The sequence below is a fragment of the Syngnathus scovelli genome, chromosome 20 (genome assembly GCF_024217435.2).
Source record: "Syngnathus scovelli strain Florida chromosome 20, RoL_Ssco_1.2, whole genome shotgun sequence".
Taxonomy (NCBI): Eukaryota; Metazoa; Chordata; class Actinopteri; order Syngnathiformes; family Syngnathidae; genus Syngnathus; species Syngnathus scovelli.
The window spans coordinates 8,177,288-8,196,575 of record NC_090866.1 but is presented as its reverse complement, the minus strand read 5'-3'; the positions used below and the strand labels follow the sequence as shown (position 1 = coordinate 8,196,575).

General features: G+C 40.2%; 1 protein-coding gene across 6 annotated transcripts in view; it reads left to right on the top strand.

Moving 5' to 3' along the window:
* flrt2 (fibronectin leucine rich transmembrane protein 2) overlaps nucleotides 1-17,688 on the top strand; it is a 73,659-nt gene extending 55,971 nt beyond the window's left edge. For 2 of the 6 annotated variants that reach the window (XM_068649156.1, XM_049756893.2), the window contains 3 exons: nucleotides 4,728-4,796; nucleotides 4,853-5,076; nucleotides 12,275-17,688. In XM_068649156.1, coding sequence (XP_068505257.1) covers nucleotides 12,697-14,679 — 1,983 coding nt within the window. In that variant the 5' untranslated portion in view covers nucleotides 4,728-4,796; nucleotides 4,853-5,076; nucleotides 12,275-12,696 and the 3' untranslated portion in view covers nucleotides 14,680-17,688. Of the gene's footprint in view, nucleotides 1-4,727; nucleotides 4,797-4,852; nucleotides 5,077-10,229; nucleotides 10,733-12,274 lie in introns of those variants that run through there. The other 4 variants (XM_049756895.1, XM_049756892.2, XM_068649155.1 and 1 more) reach the window with 3 other exon arrangements.
* The last annotated feature ends 1,600 nt before the right edge of the window (nucleotides 17,689-19,288 follow it).

Sequence of the window (19,288 nt, the reverse complement as noted above, 5' to 3'; positions counted from 1 at the left end):
CAAGAGATACATTGAAGAGGACATTGAGCAATGTTTCATCTTGGATCTCTCTAGCGGCCAACCGATTGCAGGCGTCTAAAATGCTTCCATGTGCAGTCTGTGCATTCCGACAATGTCTCTTGAGGCATTTTCAAGACTCCCCCTCAAAGATATCAAATACCCAAGGGACAGTAGATACTCATGAGAAATTCCCCCAATAGTTCTTTAGTTGCCATAACAGTTGAATAACAGGACCGGGGGAATTTTAGTCATTCCGGTTGCATTTTTTGTGCCCTCGATTGTTTTTTCCGATGGTTATGCACCAAGGAGATGGAGTCAGGGTTTCTTTATGACAGTCGTAATCACCATCCCTGGCGGCTGCATAGGGACATCAGCTCCAATGGGCTGTTTCAGGGCACACCTCGCTGTCAAATAAAAGTGTCTGGATGAAGGTCGGCGGGAGAACAAAGAGGTTCTCTGTGTGGGGGGAGAAAAAAAAACTCTCAGAGGGGCGAGATACAAACCCGTCTGTTACAGTGTGTGCAATGTTCTGCCTCCAGTCTATTTGTTTAACCATCACACGTCAGTGTGGATGTCAGTTGAAAGCAGCATAACTGGCCCGTGCTGTTTTTTTTTTTTTTTGACAGTACCACATGCTCCATCCCAAGGTTGTGTCAAACAAGTCACTTGCTATGACAAATGGTGTTTAGTGTCAAAATTACATACATCGTGATTGCGTCTAATCAAAAACAGGACTACCGCATCCTAAATAAGTGGGTAATGTATGGGGAGTTAACATCTGTTTTCAGGGTAGGATCAGGAAAGGGCATTCAGGATAACAAAACCGCAATATTAGACAAGGTTTTACTTAACTGCAGCGAGACGGGAAGTATTAAACCTTATAGAGGCCCATCCGACTAAACTGATTTAGCATCCGATATTATATGAAGCAGTATTCAAAGAGCATGAAAGACAGCGAGAACTTGTTGAAGTTCAATGTCTCTGATGTAGATCAAGGCAGCCACCAAAAAAAGTTCCAATATTAATTACCGTTCGAGGAAATCCAAAGTGACAAATCCCTCAAAATGAAATCAATCTTGAATATATCTTAACTCATCCACTGCCAGGACAATTAAATTACCGTATTTTCCGGACTATAAGGCGCACCGGACTATAAGGCGCACTCAATGAATGGCCCATTTTAAAACTTTGTCCTTCTATAAGGCGGACCGGACTATAAGGCACACCTTCAATGCATCATGTCAGATTTTGAATCCAAATCAAATCATTCTGCATTTTATCTTTTTTATTTCAACTTCAGACGCAACAAATGACTTTATAATCACAAAATAATGATCCATAGTCTTTTTGATTCATGAATCATAGTCTTCAGCGGGCCACTTATGATTGATTTCATGACACAATGCTTTGGGCCAGCTTAAATTTAGGAATTTGGTCCTTATATAAGACGCACCGGACCTTATAGTCCAGAAAATAGGGTATATCTTAGACATCTATAGCCATAAATAGCAATGATTAAGTTAATTATGTACTTAATAATTATAATCATTGTGTGTTGATTGCAAAACTATAAATGAAGTGCACTAACTCCCCATCCATTAGTTTATTTCTGTCTTCCTGATGCTTCTTTCCAACTGTGCTGTGTTGACATGACAACCCAATCCAGCAGCCTGACAGGATATTCAAAATGTCACTTTGGTTACTATTTCTCCATTCTTCATATTGCACCGGTATTGGTGTCAGGTTCTCCCATTGTTTTAGAGATGTTATTCTGGGTACTGGGCCTTTATATAGAACTGATCAAGACCAACACGGTGACGCATTCATCTTATTGTGACATGGTATCAGACAGGTGCACTAGCTTGTTCCTATCGCGCAATTAATCTGCTTTGTGTCGAGTTAAGAGCAAAGATAGCGAGAGAAGAGGAATGAAAAAACAAAAGATCAGCAGCTTTTTACTTATTATCTATAGTTTTTGGGAGTAAGTGTGAAGTCATCTGTTCCTGAAGAAGAAAGATAGGTGAGTCACTAAACACTATTTGTTGCTTTGCAAAATTTGTGCTGCATAAATTGAGACTTAATTTCTACAAAAAAATAGTAAAGAAGCTTGAAAGGTTAAGCCTAATTTTTGAAAATGCTGTCTGCTTTTGTTGTTTGGATTATATTTGGTTATGTGTCAAGTTTGTCGTGTTTTTGTTATTCAGGTTTTGTCGTATTTGTTTTTTTTGTTTCTTTTTTTTCACCTGTGCTCATCAACCTGATCCCATACTCTAGTTCTCTTCACCTGTTTCTTTTCTCTTTTGGTCGGTTCATTTTGTTTGCTGCTTCATGTCTTGTGCCCAGTTTTGTTACTTTGAACTTTTACTTTGAATTGTGAATGCACTTGTGCATTAGTTGTCTGCATAAGTGTACCAAAATGAATTTCGAACAAGAACAATGCACAATTCTAGAATTTAAACACTTACTACAGCTGAGCGTTTTGAGTTTCAGCCAGATTTTGACTTCAGGACTGTTAATTTGAAGTTTTATTGACATAAAAATAGTTGTTTTTTCCATAATAATACATTTATTTTATTTTTATATTATTAATTATTTATTATTCTATTTTTATATATTTTTCTATTATAATACATTTATTTTATTTTTATTTTATAATTATTATAATTATAACCAGTTGTGTATTCATGTGGCACCCCTGGAGAACCAGATGAAGCAGTTTGCAAACAGTGCTCCACCTCTTAATCATAAAACTTCTGACTACAAGCAATATTTTAGTCAGATTAGTTTTTTTTAATATTCTGACATGCCACACAAGTGTTAAACAAGAATGACTGCTTATATTTAAAAATAATATCTTGGGAGGCACGAGATGGTGTTTTTCAATAAACACTTCACATTTCTGTACATCTCAAAGTGCCTACTTGATTCCCAAGTCGGAAGAACTTTTTGATTTTTGAACCTCTTCTCTGTATTAAATATAAAATACCTGTAAAAAGAAAGAAAAACAATGCCATCTGCAGGACCAATCCCCTAATGCAGAGTCATGCCTAGCGTCCAGGGGGAAGATAATAACCATATGTGATTCGTTTACAAAAGTGCTTTTGAATGAATCTGCGCACGGTTGCAGACGTCTGGTTTGGGCCTCGTGCCACCTGATCATGACAGAAAACGCCGACTTGTGCTCTTCTGGGAGATGAGCATTGAAAAGGGATGCTATTTCAATCGATTTGCTTTTACATTGTCGCTCACACCGAAGTCATCCCCTTGACTCCCCTTCTTGTCCTCCCACACTCTTTGTTCTTCCTCCTCCTCCCAAGATTGGAGACAAGGCGGTTTTGAGTCATCAGAGGCACCCCGAGAGGAGCGTTAATTCTCACACAGCCTGAGGATGTTTTGTCAGGCCGTATCCAAATTGAGACGATGTGCTGTGGGATTAGGTGGAAAACAAAACGTGTGTGTGTATGTGTGTGTGTGTGTGGTGGGTTTAAGTCCACCACGGTGTCCAGATGGAACCGCAGATTGTTGCGAGAGGGCTAACTGCCTCAGTAAAACCATATGGGTCATAAGTGTCATTTACAGAACTTTGTTTTTGTTTTTTTTTTCATCCTCATCGTAAGCAGGACTGGAGGATCCTGTAAAGAAAAGTTAAAAAGTCGAAAATCCGTGTCCGCAGGGCATTCCGTTTCACGAGGAGTTAAATTTCGACGTGTGAGCGCAATTCCAAACGAGCTAACGTACACAACGCCAAGTTTTAATACCGCAAAGTATTAAGTTACAGACAACTTGCCAGGGTTAATACTGCGGAGCTGATTGTGACTCGAAGAAATAACAAAAGAAATCACCGTGATGATGATGATGATGAATTAACGACAGGAAAGAAACCAAAGCCTGAGATCAGACATTTGAATTATGACACCCCAAAAAAGAAAAGACAAGTAGTGCCATCAGCAGAAAAAAAGATTAAACATTATAGCTTAGCCGTGTCGGAAAGATTCATTGTATTCGGAGCTGTCTGTTGGGAGGCGCTTTCACCTGGTTGCTGATGTAATATGGATTTATCCGACTTCCTGTCTCATCTCGCAACACGGGATTTTTCAATCTAAGCGTCAACGTGGGGACTTAGATAGGTGTAACGTACCGCTAGATGTTGCTACTGCCGAGAAACTCGAAAGCTGAAACGCTATTTGAATAAAATATAATAAAATGAATAACCTCAGCAGTCTGTAATGGATAATCCAACCACCGGCTTGATGATATTGACTACAAGAAATGCTAAATGCAAGACTCGGAATTAAAAGTAAACATGGGAATTTAAAATCACATTCTTTGCACCATCATTTGCAATTTTTGCTAATGGAGCAATTAATAAGCCTCTCGAGTCATGTGAGTGTAAACTGCTGTGAGCGTTTCGCCTCTCAGAACTAATTTGAAATCATGCAATAATAAATCAACAGTGAGGAGAAGGTGTCAGAAGAGAAAAGGTTGAAGGGGCTGCGGGGAATGGTTTTTTTGGGCCTCGGTTAATTAGTTGGAAGGGGGAAAGCTGATGATAAACATAGATTGGTGTTTGAAGAACAGGCAGCTTTAAAGCGTGATGACATCACACAGAACTTTGAACCGTTGAGTCACCTGTCATATTTGTGATTCTTATCTTTTTTTTTAATTTGATTGGGAAAAAAAACATCTTCGACTACAGCACCTATTGTTTTGTCATTTTGTTTTTCCAGTCCCAACCTCATTTCACCCTTATGAACATCTGAGCCTCCTCCAACGCGAATTGAGTCTGATAAATGCAAGTGAGTCAAAGTCTACGTTTATTCAGCTTCTGAGTGAAATGACTCATAGATTGCAGTTTTTGTACAGTGAAGCCTGGAAGGCAGCAGTCGCCCTTCCACCCACCCAGAAGACTTCCTCTTTACTCCAGTCAGGAGAGGAAATTGAGCCCAGATGTGACTTCAAACAAAAGAAAAGCTAAGGGGATAGGAGGTGGAATCAGGCCCGTCTTTCTCGTGACCCAAAGACCTGCTCCTTCCTGGCATCTGTCTATTTACCTCCTCCTCATCGAGATTGTCTATTGTGAGTTTCAGTCCATCCTGGCTTTTCAATAACATCATGTATCATTCTGTACTTTCACCAAGTAAGGAACAAGAGTCTCATTTTTCATTCTCGTGCGTTTTTCTTATGCTAAATATAGGTAAAATGACGACATTCCACCTAAGCGCCGTGATTAGACATTTGAAAAATGTCGAGCCATTAAGCATCATCCGAAAAGAAATGAAAAAGAGGCTAAATGAAAAATGAGGTCTTTCCGTTCTTAAATTGCACTTTAGTCTTCACAATACTCTTTGGGGATTTTTTTTTTGTTTCCAGGTGTTGCACAATATTTGAAAATTCCTGTCTTGTTTTACACCAGTTGTCGCCACTCAGACCCAGAATAGGCCCATAAATCTTTTTATAGCGTCGGAAATGGAGCTCTTTTTCATTCAGGTAGTCAAAACAGACTTTTATTATGAGTCTTTCAGTATTTGCATTTTTCAGTATCCAGATTGTGAGCCTCCCTTTTGTAATGAAAATGACTACCCTCTCTGCTTAAAATAATGAACGTCTCCGGGATGTGGTACTTCATGCTGATTGCAGTGATTACAAATGTATTATGCACATTTGGAATATACCAAAAAGAAGTCTGCTACAAACTTAAAATACATTTTTTCTGGAACTTTACTTCATTTAATTCTTCACAATTCAAAATCCGTCTTCATTCTAAGAATAAGACCATCTTTACTTAAGACAGTTTGCATTTAGATCAATTGTAAACGTCTTTAAATATGCCGCTAAAATCAATTTTAAAATGGCAGGAAAGTATCAAAATCTTTTGGGGGTGGACAAAGAGGGTCACAACTAGCTCCGCCCATGCACATTTACATGAAACTCCTGTAATTAGTTTGCTTGAAAAGATGACTTAACAGCTGAAAGTTGTGTTTATTGCCCCTTGACGTCATATTACCGTATTTTCTGCACTATAAGGCGCACCGGATTATAAGGCGCACCTTCAATGAATGGCCCATTTTAAAACTTTGTCCATATATAAGGCGCACCGGATTATAAGGCACACCTTCAATTAATGGCCCATTTTAAAACTTTGTCCACATATAAGATATATACATTTGGCCCGTAGGCTGGACTTTGGACACGCCTGCTGTAGTGGCTCAATATTGATCCATACATAAGGCGCACCTGATTATAAGGCGCACTGTCGGCTTTTGAGAACATTGGAGGTTTTTAGGTGCGCCTTATAGTGCGGAAAACACGGTAATATTAAAATGAAAGTTTTCCTTTTAAAATTGGACAATGCCTCAGCATTCAAATGACCCGTCTGTCGATGGATCAGTTGAGGTTTATTTTGTTTGCTGGGATGTAAAACCAAATGGCCACTGTATCCGTGTTGCCTGACAATTACTGCATGTGTTGCTAAGTAGCCAGCCAGATTATGTAATAAATCTTAGCAAGACAAGGAAGACTTTAGCACCTCATGTCAAAAATGCCAGTAATCCACAATCGTCTCCTCCTGTCCCCCATTTTAAGCCATTTCAGCTCCATTGGCTTTTTCTCCAAAACGACCACACCAACACCTCCCCCTGTGTGTTTCCCATCCCTCACCCCTCCCGCTACAGAACTACAGGGGCTTGCTTGTTGTCAAGACTTTTTACAGGCTGGCTTCAACATAGAGCAGAATTCTGCCAGGAATTTATCTTGCATTATAACTCACAGGCTGCCTTGACTATCATTCCATGCAATGACCCAGATTCAGCCTTCAGAATGGCCTAAAACTGCATCACGACTGGTTAGTAAAAAATTCTACAAAATTGCAGATATAGCTGTTTTTAGTATTTGGAAAAAGCCCATCAGTGTGTCGTGAGCTGATAGAGCAGTGAATTCTGGCAATTGTCCGAATACTAAATGAAGCTTCAAATTTGCTTCATGAACCAGTTGTTTGAATTTTTAAGAGTGCCATATAAATAATCAGTCTTCATGAGTAAAATCTACTGCTGTCTTATGGGGAAACATGTGACATTAGATGCTTGAATAATCTTAATCGATGAGGGTAAACGTAATTACATCGCCTTAGAAATTAATGAACACATTGATCGACTTCAAGTGAAAAAAATATCCACACCCAAAGGCAATTTTGAATCCTCACTGCATGCATGTTTTAGGAATGTGAGAAGCAGTTTGCAGTCCTGTCATGATTTCAGACAGTTAGCTCAGGAAAAAAAAAAAACTCTTGCAGGGGTTTCTACTTTTCTTGTAACACTAATTTGGCTGGCACCTTTTGAAGTGCTTTGCAATGTCCAGATGTAAATGAAAGCAGAGAGGAATGTGATAAGCTAATGACGTCCCTCGGGAACTAATGAATTTAACCGAGGGATAAACATATCTGCATATCTAAAATGACTTTTCCCTTTTTTTCTATGCTAACAGTTTGGAGCAGAGTAGATAGACGTCAGTAGTTTCATGTGTGTAGGCTTATTATGTATCTGCAGTTTTATCAAGGTGCAGAAGCATGCAGAGTAAATATGCCACGCCAAAGCTCTCCAGGCGCGGGAAAGAAAGGGAATTTCCAATGAAATTACATATTGACTTAAAAAAAAAAATTGTGGTTCTCACACGTCCTTAAAAATAACTCAATAATTAAGAATGCTGTCAAAAATCTCCTTATAATTTAAATGTAACCATTATCAGGAATATATGATTGTGTTAGTTATCCAAAATAAAAAATGGCGTCCATTTTATTCACCCGACAAAGAAACTCAACTGCAAACATGTCCATCAAGGAAAAAATAAAAATAGTCTGTTTCCTCTAAATTTATGCTATCAATAATTCATGCAAGCATGCGGGAGCTTCTTTTTGTGAAGGAATTGAATTTAGCTTGACAGCTGGAATTAAACATGATACACAGAGACTGACCTAAATAAAAAAAATATTATAAACACCTGGAAAAAAAATAAAAAATATATTGCATTTGTATTAATTAAATATAATTCAATGATTTAAGAGAAGAAGGAATTTGTACACTTGAAGAGTCAGGGAAAGTCATCTGGATCTATTTTTGTACTCACAACTGTCAAACTCATGAAGTAAATGGCGCTCCATTAACTTTTTCGACACAGGTCACGTCATTTAGAAGTGCCGCACAAAAATTCCAAGGTGAATAGCATTAAAATGACACCGCTGTATATGTTTACACTCGTCAGATGAAGCCATTACATATTTGCTCGGCATAACTGAGCGGCTTTTGCAGACTGTTCAACAACACAATGTGATGCCTTGAAATGTTTAGACAAGTGTGTTTCCCTTTTGTAAATCGCCCCCACACGGGCGTGACCCCTGAGGATTTGAAAGCGATTAAAAGATGCCTTGTTGTGTGTGTGTGTGTATGTGTGTACATAAACAAAAGCTGTGCTCTGCATTCTTTTGAATTGTGGAAGACACTGACGGTGGAGTAGTCACTCGATTAACTTTTGCGTAAGATTTAATTCTGTTTTAAAATTCTTTGATTGACTGGCAGACGTTTTTGTGGATACACATTTTGGAACCTGTGCACAGTTTTTGAATTTTCTTCAAGCGTGGCTGAATTTGTTAGGCATCCAGGAGAATTAATTCCTCATTAAAAAAAAAATTGAAATGTTGTATTATGAATAATGGGCCGACCTAGCTGATTTTAAAATGCGTGAACTTAACTTTGAACTAATTAGTGTAGAAAATGAACTTTCCCAACATAAATGGGTCTGACTCAAGAGTTCAACATCTCCCTCAAGAGTTCACCGTTAACGTCACGAACATAGACTAGAACATCGATAATAACACGGGCACCAAAACGTTTACCCTAGTTGACGTCACAGATGCGATAGAAGAACGTTAAAGATGTTTTTCATGTACTGTCCATGAACTTACTCTGAACTTAATGCACAAGTTAATTTCTCTTCCACCAAAGATGATGAATGGCTGAATGGCGCACACACAAGCCACACATGCCCTCAAGTTGACTTTACTACTTTTGGCTGAAAGATTACACGTTGCTTCGTTTACGTTCCGCTTGAAAAACATGAACGTTTTTTTTTCAATGCTTTTATGTAGACAATGGAGCACTATGTGCAAATATAAAAAAATGGATGAGTATTGTCTTAAATCTGGAATGTAAGGACCTAGATAAGCATATAAAAATGAATAATATATAAATATAAAAATAATTTTGTAATACCTACGCTGCTTTTTTTCAAGGTTTAACATTTTTGGGTTAAATATAATAAATATTGACAACATTATAAAGTTTGAAAAACAAATATTTTTGAGTTTACGCTGCACACACTGGCGGAGCTAAGGGGGGGCCACGGGGGCACTGGTCACCTTAAAATTGACTAAACAATTGACTCTTAAAACGTCAATGTTTTCTGAAGATTTTTTTTATGGGTTAGTAAATATATATTTGGGCGAATTAATGAAAGGGCAACTCAAAGTGCAGTCCGCAAGACAGCTTTGGTCACCACATGAATAAAAAATTCTAGTGGCTGTACACAGGGCCAAAAGCAAGGGCCTTCTAAACTGCGGACCAGTAGCTCTCCCTCAGTTCATCAGATCAGTATTGAGCTTTTCCGACACTTTAGATCCTCTGTATTTCTTAATAGTCCCGGGCAATGTGGAAGTCAGCCAAAGCTAATGTCAGCTTGTTTAACAAGTTGTAGTGGCATCGGGGTACGGACGTCTAGAATAAGACTCAAAGTGTTGAGGGAATATAATATTTTTGTAAACCCCGCGTCTCTCTCATGTCAGGGATAGCTCGATCAGGCTCTCAACTTGACAAATTAATTTTTGATTTATGCAATAAATCAACGTCTTAAATCGGAAGTATATGTTTATACAGAATGAGGCATGTATGGCAGTGAAGATATCTTTGAATAAGATTGACTACCCTGAAAAAGTTTGGAAAAGCTTTGAGATTTGATCTAAAGAAAAGCCATGAAAAGGATTTTGTGTTAGAAACGTCAATTAAAATGCGCGTCATGGTTAAGGTATTGTTTGCGCCAAATGTAGTTGAGAGACAAAGTATTTTCTGCAGTGTGAGGGCAGAAGGGAGGTGGCTCGGTTATTATGGGGCTGCTAGGGGATATGCATTCTTTATTCTGAGGAGGGGAGGGACGGACGGAGAGAGAGAGAGGGCGGGGGGAGATAGAGTGAGCGGGGGAGAGAGAGGAGAGAGAGAGAGAGGCGCAAAGAGCGCACACGTCGCACTATCAACTGGATCCATCTAAGAAAACAACTACGGGGAAGTCTTGAGCGAGAGAAGTGGAAGTTGAACCCCACTAAAAGAGAGCACAGCCAGCTGTCATGGCCCGTGACAAACCAGGCGGCGGGCACTTCCACGAGTGCGTCCTCGCAGTTTTGCTTGGGTGGACGGGGAGCAGTGGGAGATGCGATCGTCGCCCTGCATTTTGCCGTCCTCGTTCTGTGTCGCCGGTGAATTAAAGCAGCTGGAAACACACAGCAGAAAAGTCAGGATAGAGGTGGTGACGTAAAATATGCGGCTTCGACGCTCGATCGGATCATCCTGGCTCCGGTGGCACCAGACGGACCTTTACGCATGATCATTCTGCAGGACTGCATGAAGGATACTGTGACGGGGGAGAAAAGTTGAACGCAGAAGCGGCTTGGGGGACGGATAGCGACTCGGCAAAGGTACCGTTGTTATCATTACGATAAGGAAAATGGATTATTTAAAAATGGAACTTAAAACGTACTTATAAGGGGAAATAAATTGCCTTTGGATCTCCAAACAAAATTTACATCGTCTTATATAATTGATTTAAATGAATCGTCAATTTAGTCGAAGTGAAAAATCGGAAAGCGCACCAGTCCAAAACGTTCTACCCATGAAGATTTTCACTCTCTATGCACCTCACGCCTTTCAACTGCTCTTCGAAATATTCCATCCGAATGAACACCGCTCACTGGGCAACCTTTGAAGTATGCCTGATCCGCCTCTTATCGCCTCTTAAATACCTTCACCGTTTTCAACTTTTAATTGCGTTTCTCCCCGTAAATCCACTTCTAATCCGATTGTCCTGACCACGTATCAGAGCGTTCATCTGGAGGTGGGAATTTGTGCTTACTAGCCTGGAAATTTAATAAGAGAGGGATAGAAACCTGATGGGAGGGAGGAATATTTATTTTTGGGGGGGAAGGAAGAAAAATACATCCATTTATCTATCAAACTTATGTTTTTTAGTAACTTTTTTTTATGATTGCTGTAATAACATGGATGAAATTGCCACGGCCGTTTTATCGCCGACCGTGGTTGCTTACTCTCCCCACTGCTTGATTAAATGTTGCAATTTCGAAACGTAGACCACAGATGGATGTCTGAGGAATCATTTCCACTTCATCGAGCTGTAAGGTTTCCTACTATGCTTAAAATAATCAATAATATAATATTTAATATCAGGCAGCCAATCGGTTTGGAGATTCTCAAATGCAAAATCGTGGATGGCCATTCACGTTCTTAACATTCATAGTTCTCGTAATTATGTGTTCTCCATCAATGACTCCGGGTGGAGCCTCACTAAAGCTGAAAGCAACCCATGACAACCAGAATCTTTCAATCATATACGGGGGGGATGTTTGATGGGTCATAAAACTTAGAATAATGGATCCGTGTTCCTCAGTGATGCAGTGGCCTTGTGCTTGACTAGAAACCTCTCTTGTGAAAAATAGTCCGTATTGATCATTTATTGCAAGGTGGACATGCTAAATTATTTCGCAATCCTTCTCCATTTGACAACTTGTGTATGTCAACGGAGATGTGTGCATGTGTGTTCCTCATTGCTGTGGGAGTAAAAAAAGGCAGCACTTGTTTTTATGTCCATATTTTGGTTTTAAAACTAAGCAGCGATGATCTTTCTGCTAAAACTCTGCAAATCCAAACGTGTGTGTCTGTGTTCCCTCAGAGTGCGAAAGGACAAAACACTCCTTTATGTTTGTGATACCGGATATGCAAGAGCTGTTCTGAATATTTATCTGATGGTTCCTTATCAATCACACATCGCATGAATTGACACCGGGATGAACAATGATTGTGTTCTATATTGAAAGTCAGAGTTTGAAAGAATATTCTTGTGTCTATGAGTGAGGAAGAACTGGATGTGGTTTTGCTGTGGGGGGTTGGGGTGGGGAGTGACCAGGCCACCCTGAAAATACTAGCGTTTCTTTGTTTTCCCACAGGTCTCTGGTTCCAAATGTCACCCTCCTCGGACTCTACCCCAGTCGGGGAACAGCAGCAGTGTGTGACGGACAGGCCAATGGAGCCTGCGGTGATTCTCTGCCGCGTGGCTTCAAACGGGACCTGGATGAGCTCTGCATGGTGCAACCTGTGAAGAGTCGTGCTGTGGTGTGACGTCTCAGTATGGATGGAGTCAGTCAAAGGACCGGCCACCGCTAATGAGACCACAGCTCTTCATCGGAGGACTCGCATGTTCAGGATTACTCCCGAATTTTCCTGATCGTTCCCCAGCAACCGATATCATTAGCAGACTCTCCATGGTGGACTTTAATATTTCTTGGATTATTCTATTATTTATACGCATTTTTTCTTTCTTTTAATCCCTCCCAGTTATTATAATTTTTTTTGATTATTATTTTCAACTATGGAGTTTCTGACTGGACCCTGGAATAAGGATTGGACTTCATTCGTACAATTTTGGTTGACTGTAATTCTTAGCCTTCAAATGCAATTCAGCCCTGGTGCCTCTTGCCCAGAAGAGTGTCGTTGCGACAAATTATTTGTGTACTGCAACGAACGCAGCCTGACATCTGTGCCTCTTGGGATACAGGAGGGCTACAATGTACTTTATCTACATAACAACCAGATCAACAATGCTGGCTTTCCTTTGGAACTTCACAATCTGGCTTCTGTGGAGACTGTGTATCTCTATGGCAACCAGCTGGATGAGTTTCCCATCAATCTGCCCAAAAACACCAGAGTACTGCATCTCCAAGAGAACAATATTCAAACAATCTCCAGGGCAGCCCTAGCACAGTTGACTCGATTAGAGGAGTTGCACCTTGATGACAACTCCATCTCCACAGTGGGGGTGGAAGAAGGGGCCTTTAGGGAGGCACTAAGCCTCAAACTCCTCTTTCTCACCAAGAACCACTTAAGCAGCGTTCCCATCGGCCTCCCGGAGGATTTGAAGGAGCTACGTTTGGATGAGAATCGAATCGCTAACATCGCAGAGGAGGCCTTCCAGAATGTGACGCGTCTACAGCGCCTCCTGCTGGACGGGAACCTGCTGACCGATGAGGGAATCGCGCCGGGCACCTTCCAGGAACTGGTTAATCTCCGAGAACTGGCGCTGGCCCGTAACTCGCTCACCTTCCCTCCTCCCCTTTTACCGAGTCAGTCGTTGGTCAAACTCAGCCTGCAGGAGAACCAGATAGACCAGATCCCGATAGCTGCGTTTGCGGACTTAAATAGACTGGAAAAGCTGGATATTTCCAGCAACCAACTTCAGACTCTTACCCAGGGTGTATTTGACAGCCTGTCAAGCTTAAGGCATCTCATTGTGCGAAATAACCCGTGGCGCTGTGACTGTGCAGTGAAATGGGTTGTGGTGTGGCTCAAGTCATTGCCTCCCTCCATAAACGCCCGAGGCTTCGTGTGTCAGAGTCCCGACTGGGTGCGCGGCATGGCGATCCGTGAACTCACGTTGGATATTATCGAATGTCCAGTCGATACCGGCCAACCGCCGTGGCCCACACTTCGTTCTACACCTCCCCCTCCGCCCACGACCACCCCTCTCACCACCATGATCTCCACACCTATAACCTCATCCATCCCCGACTACTTTGATTCGCCGTCTCCACCCGTTCCTCCAATCTATCACAATCCTCCCGGGCCTCTACCCCCTTACGAGGATCCCCTTCAGATTTCCTTCCATGTGGTTAACTCTTCGAATATAGAGGTGAGCTGGGCTTCTTATTTCACCGTCACGGCCTACAAAGTCACTTGGGTTAAACGGGGCCAAAGCCAAATAAATGAAGGGATGCAGGAACGGACTGTGAGCGGGGGACAACGGCGTATCAGCCTCACCAATTTGGAACCCCGGTCCGTGTACCGGATCTGTGTACACGTTTTGGACATCCATAACTCCTACAGGCCCGGGGAGGATACAATATGCTCCGAAGCCAGGACCAAGTCAGCCTTGCCGACTAAATCTCCTGGTTCAGGTCAAAGTCCAAAGGAGAGTATTAATTCCACATTGTTAATGGCTGGCATCATAGGCGGAGCAGTACTGATCATCTTAATAACACTACTCAGCCTGTTTTGTTGGCACATGCACCGGAAGAGTCGGTCATCTTCGACCAAGTGGAAATACAACCGAGGTCGTAGAAAAGATGACTACTGCGAAGCTGGAACCAAGAAGGATAACTCCATTCTTGAAATGACTGAAACCAGTTTCCAGATAGTGGCGCTAAACAACGAGCAGCTGCTCAAAGGAGATTTCCGTATTCAGCCTATCTATACGCCCAATGGGGGGATTGGATTTAGAGACTGTCACCTCAGTAACAATAGCTTAGCGTACTGCAAGAGCAGCAACGTACCGAGTACGGAGTTTTGCCACACGTAATGGCGTGGTAAAATATCGCAGTTGCGCAACCACAGACTCCAAAAAAAAATGATTGACAATATGTACAACACACACACACAGTTTGTGTAGACAATAACAGAAAAATATATCTAAAAAAAAAAATATAGTGACATATAACTGTACAATATATTTCCAAGTTCTGTCTATGATGTAATTTATACTGTGGATAATAATGTGGGATTCTCTGCTATCTTTTTTATTCATAGGAAAAGGAGTCCCAAGTGTTTTGTTTTTGTTTTTTGGTTTTTGATAAACAGCAGGGTTTTCAAAGTTGTTAAAATGGTCAATACTGTACATGAACACGGATTTGTACAATCACGGCAACCTGGGTGTAGCTTCTGGCAAATTCTGTCAGCTTTGGAAAATGTTGGGCACTTTGAGGGCTGGGATACTTTGCTAACCACAGAAGCAAAAATAAAACAAAATTGCCTTTTTTATGCTTACCCCTCCCGTGGAAACAATAGCGGCACTTGTGAGCGATTGTAGAAGAGAGATGTGATTGGATTGTTTCCTATCAGAGAAATCCCAAAAGTGCTTTTAACTCTTAAAATCGTTTGTGCTCAAGTTGTTTATTATAACCGAGGCAAGATGAGCCTCGGTTAAGAGGCACTTTTTTGGAAAACTCTGAAATAGGATTTGTCATCTTCTGCACATTAAGACACAACTTGATTAACATGAACATAAGCAACAAAGAATGATTACTCTCGATGCAGTGTATGAATGTGCTTAGACTCGAGGGAGTGCCCCCCCCCCCCCCCCCCCCCACACACACACACACACAACCTTCATATCTTTCATATTGTTTTAGCAAGTGAGGCCACAAGGGGGCAGTTTCTTTCAGCATAGTGTGAAACTAAGGGCAGACAGGGAGAAGAGGGGGGGGGGGGCACAGCTCACTACCATCCTCTCAAATTTCATAACCCAGATGACATTACTCTTTTCAGACAGCATTGTTATGTTATTACTCATTGGGTTTCTTTAATGACGTGGAATCATTTTAATTGTGTCTTCCGTGCTTTGTGGCGAAAATATGGATTTTCACCATTGTGGTTTGTCTGAGCGGGCTTTTCAATGTGATGAGCATTCCAAAGACAGCTCGTAATAATTTATTCATACATTTTGAAAATTAGCAAGTAACAACAATTGCACTTTTGCAATAAGTGCTCATTATTTTTAATTACGGTCCTGAAATGTTTTGTTACGGATTTCATGGTGGGAGGAATGAATGTGTCTCACCCGCCATCTTCTACTTCCCTGTCCCAATATCTCAGATCCCAGCATGTGCTCAATTAAAGTAGTTTCCTTGCCCTTCAGCTCACGGACTGAGGCAGCAGCGCTTTGCATGCCATGTGCCAGCGAGAGGTCTTCATTATGCACTTCTTAAGAAGACTCTATTTGATTTGACATCATTTTATTTTGAGGGGGCCAAGCTTAAAGAGTTCCCACCCTCAACCTCCCCCAACCAACTCTTTCCTTATAATCCTCCCAAAAAAAGAAAATATGCACATTTTACTTTCACTCGGCTGCACCTAACTCACGCTGGGCATGTTAACTCTTTGTGAGGCCCCCAAAAACTTCACCCACTATTGAAAAAAAAAAAACTCTATAGTTGATGTATTATTTGAAATCCAGCAATAGAGTAGCAAACTGCAACTTTCACAGCTCCATTATTAAATATTTAAGATATCATTGAGTGCTTTTATGTATATTTCTCATTCAACCAAAGCAATTTCTTGCCTTGCATAAAATCAAGGATGATCATTTTAATCAAGCCCAGAATCGAGTGCCATTATTATAAACTAAAAAAAAAAAATAGCACAACCCGCACTTAAATTACCAATCAGATTATTTTGCTTCATTTTTCCCCAATCTTCTGTGGTTATCAGAGCCTCTCCACTTTATGTTGAACTTTTTCTACTAATATCAACATATCAGCGCACCCAGAAGACGTTACCAAGTGTTCCTGTGACCTACCCTGCTTTAACAATCGTAAAACAGCTGACAAAGCACTGAACCAACAAATTCATTGTGTGGTTTGCTCTACATGCTGCACCCACTCACCATAATATCCTGCACGTAAGCTTAAAGAACATTTCCATTTTTTTTTTCGTATGGTTTCTCTCACGGACATATTTGCCTTACCTTTTTATGCAGGATTGATGAATTAATTAAATATATATATAGGATGAGATTTAAGGAGACAGCAACAAGAATGCCCGAACGAAAGCACATTTACTCGGCCTTGGTGGTGACAATAACGGTGCCAATAGGAACAACGCCGCTAACACACATACTCACACTCGCTAATGAGACTTTTCATCCACACTGCCAGACCTTTCAGCGCTCCTACACGGTGTGGTTAATGATTCAACCAGGCTAGGGAAGCATTTTAGTGGTTGTTTTGCAGAAAGCGTTACTCCTCATTTAATTCACGGTTAAAGCGTTTAACATAATGCTGAGACAAATGGAATTAAACGAAATGGAATGCAAATTGACTGCTAGTGTTGGTTTGTGTTGTTTTATTATTATTATTTTTTTCCTGATTGATTGTTTTTTTTTTTAACTACACTTCCTGTTGGCAAATCTTTCACTGCAGATATTTATCAGCAAGTAACACAAATTTGCATGTACCTTCTTTAATTTTCTTCATTTGACGTTATAAATATATTTTATAGCAATCGTTCACCCGGTGGTTGTGATAGAGAGCATCTATGAAAATTGATTTTAGCTGCAAAAAAATTGACAGCGCATGTAAAATGGCGACACGTTGATCACGTTAGAAAACCCACACAGAGATGTTTCTTCGGAACCAAAGTTAAGAATTTCTGTTCTCATCTTGAAATGTTGATGTTGTTCCATGTATGTGCCTTGAGGTTGAACTTACAATGTAAAGTCCTTGAAACCTTTAAATGTTTTTGCACAAACTGTACATACTTAAGTGAAGTTTTTTTGTTTTGTTTTTTTAAATAAAAGAGCCATTGGATTTGAGCGCTCACTCCCGTTTTATTCAGAGAACATTTCCCTATAATATTTAACATTTTGTATCCTGTGCCGGTGTAAGCCTACCTATGATGGGTCAGAGAATTAATTTCTTTTTTTTTCTATTGTAAGGGATGCTCAAGAAATATTAGTGTAGCCACCACAGCTTAGCACAAAGCTGGGGAAAATCCAGGCCACCCCAACATTGTACTCTTATGGCACAACTAAATCCGACAGTAAGCCTATTCCATTCTTCCTTAACTATATATATATATATAAAAAAAAAAAACAATACGAGCCCACTGAATCCCAGAAACAAGACGTTGCTATGATGTTCAAAATACAGAAAATGTCAAATGATCTGTTTTTATATATTTTTGTAAGCAAGTTACAAGAAACATGAAGACATGGCATTCTTGTCTCACCCTGATTTAGATATTATTATTTTTCTTGGTCAGGTTTAAATTGTAAAATGAATTACAATCAATTTAATTCCATTCCATTTGTATTTCTAAAATATTTTCCCATCGGCACCAATTGCCAACATATTTTATTCTTTTACTATATACGCATTTTTAGGTAACATTTAAAAAAATATATATGTAAAAGGGTGTACGTAAATTAACTATCATTTGTAAAAATAACATTTAGGGGATCCTCGGTTGGTCAGAAATATTGTTAACCTAATGTAAACAGTCTATGCTAACGCAGTAATAAAGTCCAAATTGTTTGACATTCACATCAAATTGTGTCACACGTTTCATCATACTACCGTATTGGCCCGAATATAAGATGACCCCGATCCCCCTTTTTCAGTTTTATTTCAATGAAAAAAACCTCGTCTTATATTCGGGCCAATACGGTATCTTAATTTCCCCAAATTTCAAGTGTAATCTCCCAGAGACATGCTCTCTTTTAATTGTGTGATGTTTAAATCGTCGCTGCACAAGTTAGAGAGAATTGATCATGAGCTACACATCTGCTAGCACCACACATTAATGCCAGCACACTTTGCATCTTCCCTTTAATGAGCCTTCTATTTTATCTAAGCGAGAACGACAACGTTTTTCAAATCCCATCTCGCGTTACGTAATGAAATGTGATTTTTCTGCTTTTGAAATGTTCTATGAACAGGTGTCAGCTCAAAAATCAAACGATGCAATTCCATATTTTCAAACGTGGACATCTGATAGACTAAATAGTGAAGTGGCTGCTTTAAAAGATTAACTCTGTTGTTCGTCACATTTTATAGCGGGCTGAGAAGCCTTTAATTATAGCGTGAACACAGGTGAGGCCGCTGCCGCTATTTTCACCGCTAGGCTAATGGATGTCACGACTAGGTCACTGCGGTTCTCTGTCCATTTGCTGCCAACGGCAAATGCCACGAACATTAAGTCAATCAAATCGGTATCACCTTGCTCTTAGCTTACATAAAAATGAAGAGAAGTTTTTTCCGTTTTAAACACTTATGCAATATTTTGAACGCTGGTATTCATGACAACAGTGTCGGAGACATTTATAAACAATATGGCCTTCGAACCATTATCCGTTTCTAGTCTGCAAAATCGTAGACTACAGGGCTTTGTTGTTTTTTGCTTTTAATCATTTT